Below are 6,827 nucleotides of genomic sequence, written 5' to 3' on the forward strand. Positions count from 1 at the left end.
AGGGCTGAACCCAAACTGTGGATGCCCATCCGTGCCCGAGCAGAGCATCACCCTACAAAGCACGGGGAGAGCCAGGGGTGAGGGTCTGACCCATCCAAACCCCCCCGGACCAGCCCAACGTTGCACCCACACCCAGAGTGACCTGGATTCGTGCCGGAGTGGGCAAGGGGGAGCCTGGCCCTGGGGAGGGTTGGCATGGCAGCCCTGGCTGGGGGCCAGCCCCGGGCATTGGCGGGGAACCCGGCGAGCAGCTCTCGGGACGGACGCTCTCAGGTTTCTCCACGGCAGCCTCAGGCTCAGCGTGGCCCAGTTCCACCAGCTGAGCTGTGTGTGAAAACAAGGGAATCAGGGTGGGTGAAAAACACCCTAGCCTCTCCAAAAGCAGCTTTTTACACTCAAAAAACCAAAAAAAAAATTAGCAAAATAAAAGCAAACGGCACATTTCTGCCTGTGGCTTCTCCCAACACCCTCTGACGCTGATGCAGCAGCCCCAGGAGGATGCTATTAAATGGAAGGAGAAACTAAAGGGTGGCTTTTGCGTTTCCCCAGCAGAGGAGGGGTTTGGAGGGGAGGCAGCCCCGCAGACAGGCAGGACGCTGCCGGCTGTGCCCTGTCAGGCTGCGGCGCAGGGGCCAGGGCTGGCCCAGCCTCACCGGCTGCAGGAATTTGGCTCCGCTGCCAACTCCAGACAAATCCCTTTTATTTGCTTGTTCAGGTTTCGATGCCATAATTGCATCGTCTGAGCCAGCTCTCGAGAGAAAGAGGAAGAAAAGAACAGGGAAAAAACAAAATATAAAACTAAAGGGGAAGGAGAGCGGTGCGGTGCCCAAGCCACCAGCCTCGTCGCATCCTGCCCGCTCCTGCCTGGGGACAAGCCAGCTCCTTCCTCCCGGGGTCTGGCTCTGGACCTCCCTGGAGCTGGGATTGAGTAACCAGGAGCAGTTCAGTCCATAGAGGGTTTTTGAGTCTCAAAAACCCTCTAAAATTCTGATAGTTTTTGGCGGGGGAGGAGGCAAAGCCCCCCTTGAGTGTGAGCTCAGCCCTGGGATGCCCACAGGAAGGGGTCCTGCCAGCCCTCTCTGGGCATGGAGCAGCATTCCACAGCTCTGGGCTTCTTTCCTAACCTTCTCCTAAAATGAATTTGCTCTAAAACACCAGCTCTTGGAGGCAGGTGAGTTTTCTTTGAGCATTTCCAGTGGAAATGGGAGCCTCCCTGTCCTTCCCCAGCCAGGCACCGAGCTGCTCTGCCCCCTGTGTGCTGGCAGGGCTTATGGTCACCAGGGTGGAGATGCCCAGTGCCCCCCATGGGGCAGAAGACCCCAAGATGAGGGTAGGCAGAGGTGGAATAGGACCCGAACCAATGGAGGTGCAAAGATCCAGCTTGATGCATCCTCACTGCACAGGGGATGGTCTGCTGGGTACCCTCATCTTCACGAGGGGCAGGACCCACACCAGGACCAGCTGTGAGCCCCAGGACGGGCTCCCCAACCCAAGCATCACTGGGAAGGACAAGGTAGCATCCATAGTGTTTGTACCCTCTCTCACCCCAAGAATAGTCACCATGGCCAGAGGACAGTTGCCTGCTCTGTGTCCCTTTCTACGTCTATATTTTAACCATCAGTAACCAAAATGGCAAAGGGCAGGGCTGCACGGAAGGGAAAGCACAAAGTCCGTCGAAAAAGGCCAAAAGTGTTTCTGACCACACTCGTGGTTGGGCTGGAGAAGAAGACAGCACTGAAAACCACAAGCATCTGGTTTCCTCAAATCACTACTTTTCCGGTTCGAGGCTAAATGGGAGAAAAAAGGATGTTTTGGCAGCAGGTTCTCTGGGTCCCGGGGAGAAGTCAGACTCTCCCCCGTGCTTGGGGAACGCAGATCAGCCCCAGGGGTGACACGCTGGGTGTCATGGCCAGGTCCCAGCCCACTGCTCGGGCTCCCCCAAGATGTCCCTGTCCTGGTGTCCCTCTCCCGGGGAGGGCTGCCCGTACCCCAAGCACCAAGTCCTTGTCACACACAGCATGACTTTCCTTACAGTGTCCCACCTGCCAACGCATTCCCCCTCGGTGCCTGGAGGACAGAGCTCCAGCCCTGAGCCACCAACCAGCCAGTGAGTGTCCCCTCCCCGAGCACCCCCAGCCTGGGGGATGTGTCACCCTTTCCCCCACCCCAAAAAAAAGAGGCTGCTGCACCAGGACTGCTCAGAGAAGGAGTTTTGGGCTGGAGGTTGCTTGCTCTGGAGATGTCCCCAAACCTCGGGAAGAGGCCACCGAGTGGTAAGGTGATTTCTGCAGCCGGCCATCCCATCTCCGGGCTAGTAATAGTCCTCCTCGCTCTCCCCGTAGTCCTCAGGCATCGTGTGGGGCTTCGGCAGGGAAAAGCTTGTCAGGTTGAGCTGGTCTGAAACGGCAGCACGGGGACAATGTGACATTGTCCCTCTTGGTGCCTTCCCCCTCCACCCACCAGGACCAAAGCCAAACCCTGCACGGCATCTTGCTGGGGCACCCCCAGCCTGGTCCTGTGCACAGGCAGCTCAAATGTCCCCTCCCCTTGTCCCCGTGAGAGCGTGGGGACAAGGACATGGTGCTCACCTGGCGTGAAGACAGTCAGGCTGGCTAATGCCACCACCTCCCCGACCCTGTTCCTGGCGAAGCAGCGGTAGGTGCCTTCATCCGTCACCCGCACGCCCTGGATCTGGAGCCAGCCCGTCACTTCGTATTTCTGGGGGCCACCTCTGAACTGCAAGGAGGGGTGGAGGGTTTTGGTTAGCGCTGGGGCCAGGAAAGCCCCACGTGGGGCTGGGTTGGATGGGAAGGGGGGGACACAGGCCCAGGGAACCTCTTTCCCCCCTACAAAGTACCATCCTGGGGGTGGGCATCAACCCCCTGGTTGCAGGTGGCCCCTTTTCCCACTAACCAGGAGAGGAGGGGGAACGGGCATCTTCTTGCCCCAAGAAGGGTTTGGGAGCCCTACTTTAGGCAGTGACCTTCAGACATGCCCTGGACTCCCAATGGTGCCCCCAGTGCCACTGTGGTCCCCGAAAGGTGGGAGGATGCTGGTGTTGGTGCTTTGCAGCACGGTAGAAGCAAGGGGGTACGAGTGCCACGGGTACAGCCAGCCTGGGGTGGCCCAGAGGAGCCCCAGGTCCCCTGTTTCGTCGGGCAGTGAGGTCCCAGGGCTGCTCTGGCGCCAACCGTGCTATTTTCTCTTTGTCCCAAGGAATAAATAGCCTTTTCCTGACCCAGCTGGGCTGCAGCTGTGTTTGCAGGCTGCTATTATGGGGCAGTGGCCAGGGGTGGAGGACAACTGAGTCTCCTCCAGCCAGGCAGGGTAGCCCTGCTCAGGGTGAAGGTCCTCAGCTGGACTCTGCGACAGGGTATGGGGTGCCATGAAGGTGAGAAAGATGGAGGGGTACCCCACCTCACCCTGCAAAGGTGCCAGGTTCCACTTGCTCCTTTGGCTTCCACCATCCATCCCACACCAGTGTTCTCCCAGCCAGTTCCTGACTGGTGGCCCCCCTGCCTGTGCCCACAACCTCTAATAGCTGGGTACGCCCAGCTGGGCACTATATTTGGGGCTGGCTGTGGGCAAGATGCTGACCCCTGGGCCTCCCAGGTCTGCTTGAAACAACAGGCAGAAAAAGGCAGGGACTGCCCAAGTCTGCTGGTGGGAGAGGAGAACAACCCAGGCTGGAAGGTGCCATGGGAGGTCTTCTCCTCCAGCCCTGCTGGTGGGACTTCTGGAGCAAAGCCAAGAAGCAGATCAAACTTAAGACAGGGAGGTGGGAAACCCCCTGGTGCAGGACTCTGCAGGTCCTAAAAAAAAAACACTCAAAAGCTACTAGAGAAAATTGCAGAAGAGAACTATGCTGATGGCTTCTACCACCAAGACACCAGCCCTGGCTCAGCCAGTCCCCATAGCGTGCAGGCTCCAGTCACTCCTTCTCATCCCCAGGCAGCCAGGCTTGGCCACCCCCAGAAGATGACCACCCTCAGGTCTGGTTGCCCACAAACTCTGGGAAGGGCTGGGTCCAACGTCCCAGGTGCACTGCTCACCTGGACAGAGATGTGGGGGTCATCTCCAGGCAGCAACATCTCCATACCATCCTTCCTCCACTCGATGGATGCCATGGGATAGGCGAAGACCTCACAGCCAAAGATGACATCCTGCCCAGTGATGTTCCACGTGTCGTAGGGAGGAGAGGTGATCTGGGGCTCTGGGGAGGGAGGACAGGAGAGTAGGGTGGGCTCAGAAGTCCTACCCTCGGCAGGTCCCATGGACTCTCATGGGCTGGTCCCCTCCAGGGTGGGAGCATTTGGCTTGCACAGAGATGCTGGGCCCCTTCCCATGCCCCTCTCCCCTCCCACCCATGGCAGACCCCCACCTTGCCCCAGGACATGGTCCCTCTTTGCAGCCGGGACTGGGGGCTCCCACTCCAGACACTCTGACCTGTGGGGGGTTGCCATCCCTCCTGACCTCCCTTTCCCCACCCGCGCAGTGATGTTCAGAGCACGGGCAGCAGGAACATCTCAAGAAGAGCAATGATCCAAAGCCAAGCTCTCCTGCACAATCGGAGCATGCTCCTCCTGTGGGACCAAGGCCCAAGGGCTCTCCTCCAGCCCAAGCCTGGTGGGGATGGATGGAGGGGATGAGCTTCCAGCCAAATGAGGCCTCTGCTCTGGCACCAGGCTCATGCCAGGAATTAGGGGAGTAAGAAAATCCCCAGATGCAGTACGGAGCCAATTCCTCCAGGTCCCACATCCCTTCCCTAGAAGGATGGCAAGAGGACCACCCTTCCCACCCACATCTGCTCCAGGATCTGCCCCATTAGCATGAGCTGGAGGTCAAGGGAAGGCTTCCACCTCCGAATACACCTGGGGGAAATACTCAAGGCCATGGTGATTTACAGGAAATAAAGTCAACCTTGATGCCCCTCAAGCTGTGGTGGCAGCACTGCGTGACCTGTGTGGACTGGGCAGGCTGGGGCATGATCTCCCCCCACCACTGCCTGCCCCCCCAGCCCCACTGGGTTTTAAAGGGGAGATGGAAATCACGCAGGCGAGTCAAATTGACCCAGGTTTCCATTTGCAGGAGGCAGACACATTTCTGGGGAGTGCCGGGCCAGCGTGAGCCCAGCGCCGCCGCCAAGAATTCGCTAACAATTCCCTGGAACTCCCCCATCTGCTCCAGCAGGATTTGCTGCTTCCCATAAATCCCACTCCCATTTGGCAAAGATGCTCCGAGACCGTTCCAGGTGCTGGATCCACAAGGGCTACCCCGGAGCAGGAGGGTGGGGGGACCTGGGGGGGAGGACCTGCCACTTTGGGGTGCTTGTGCCCTCCGTGGATGCTGTGGGTTTGCTGCCAGACCCTTCCCAAGAGGTACCAGCCTCCATCCCAGCTGCTCCCAGGACACTTACCTGACTCACAGGGACCCTCGTGGGCCACGGTGAGGTTGGCATCGGGGTGGGCATGGGCAACCTCCAGGAACCTGCAGATCTGGGGGTAGGTTTTGCCGTCGGAGCCGCAGAGGGCCAGGTGGGAGATGCAGGCACACTGGGGCTCGGGCACCTCTCCGTGACGCAGGTCCCCGGCGTCCAGCCGGCATTCCAGGTGTTCCCCACACTTGCCGTAGAAGTGGTTGGTGTTGTCCAGGTCGCAGATCTGTCCCTCCAGGTTGGCACACTCCCAGCAGCAGTCGCAGGCATCCCGCACCGTGCCAGCCAGGCACCCGCGCGGCGCCGGGCATTCCTCCGGCCGGCACTCGGCACAGCCTTCTCCTTCCTCCAGCAGCCTCTGCCAGCCCCGCTGGAGGTAGTTGGAGGTGCTGGGAAAAGCCTGGCCCAGCTGGAGTGAAGCCCAGTGCAAGGAGAGCAAGGAAAGCACCAGGCAAGAGGAGCTCAGGGACTTGGCTTCAGGCATCCTCACGGCAGCTCCTCTATCCCGGTTCCACCATCACTTGGACAGGGACCTCCGGCACCGCTCTGGGCTCCCTGGCTAGATTTGGGGAGCCATCCTGGCCTGCAAGGAGGAAGGATGTGTGTTACCAGCACAGGGAACGTTTCCCACCCCATTTGGGTCCCAGGTCAGTCCCAGCCCCTCTCACCCCCAGCCCTGCAGCCACATCCTTCCCATCCTGGGGCTCCCTAATCCTACCAGGTTCCTCAACCAACTCCCACTCCGAGATGCTGAAGATCCTCTGCTTCCCCAGACCCACCAGGTTTCATCCTTCTTCCCTGGCAGCCCAGTGGGCAGAGCCCAGCCTGCTGTGACCCCCCCACAGCCCAGGGAGCTGTGGGGCTGGTGGTGGGGCTGGACAGGCTGCTCCACACCATCGTGGCTCAGATGATTTGTACTCTTGTTCCTCTCGGAAAAGCGTTCACGAGCCAGGCACCCCCCTTCCCTTTCCCCATGGCTTTGGGAGAGTCATGAGCCCTTTTTTCCTCTGTCCCCATCCAGACAAGCGCAGCGGAGCGGCTGATCCCACAGACAAGGGGGCTTTTTCCGCGCTGGAGGCAGCCAGCCGAGAGGAGCCGAGCCAGCGGGATGCTCCCAGTCCCAATCACGCTTGGCTTTTGTCCTCCTCCCCCCTCCCTACGCTGTAACCCCTCTTTTTTTGGCACCTCCCACCCAAGCAGGGGCTGAAACACCCCCCCAGGAAAGCTTTGTGAACCCCTCAGTTATGGCACAGGCGTTGGGCTGAGCACGGGGGAACTCAGCGCACATGTGGGCAGCCAGCAGACTGCCAGCAGGCCCAGAATGGGCAGCCTGTCCCAGCACAGAGGGGTCCCTGTCCCCAAATCCCAAGCCTGCATTACCCCCCCCCCCAGG

General features: G+C 59.9%; 1 protein-coding gene across 2 annotated transcripts in view; it reads right to left on the reverse strand.

Annotated features, from left to right (window-relative positions):
• Window positions 1–763: 763 nt before the first annotated feature.
• Window positions 764–6,827, reverse strand: part of KAZALD1 (Kazal-type serine peptidase inhibitor domain 1) — an 8,062-nt gene continuing 1,998 nt past the window's right edge. For both annotated transcript variants that reach the window (XM_014957901.1, XM_014957909.1), the window contains exons 2-5: window positions 5,417–6,017; window positions 4,053–4,213; window positions 2,589–2,736; window positions 764–2,397 (exon numbers count right to left, since the gene is read on the reverse strand). In XM_014957901.1, coding sequence (XP_014813387.1) covers window positions 2,312–2,397; window positions 2,589–2,736; window positions 4,053–4,213; window positions 5,417–5,918 — 897 coding nt within the window. In that variant the 5' untranslated portion in view covers window positions 5,919–6,017 and the 3' untranslated portion in view covers window positions 764–2,311. The remainder of the gene's footprint in view (window positions 2,398–2,588; window positions 2,737–4,052; window positions 4,214–5,416; window positions 6,018–6,827) is intronic.

This window comes from Calidris pugnax, unplaced genomic scaffold (assembly GCF_001431845.1).
Source record: "Calidris pugnax isolate Ruff unplaced genomic scaffold, ASM143184v1 scaffold4, whole genome shotgun sequence".
NCBI classification, from domain to species: domain Eukaryota; kingdom Metazoa; phylum Chordata; class Aves; order Charadriiformes; family Scolopacidae; genus Calidris; species Calidris pugnax.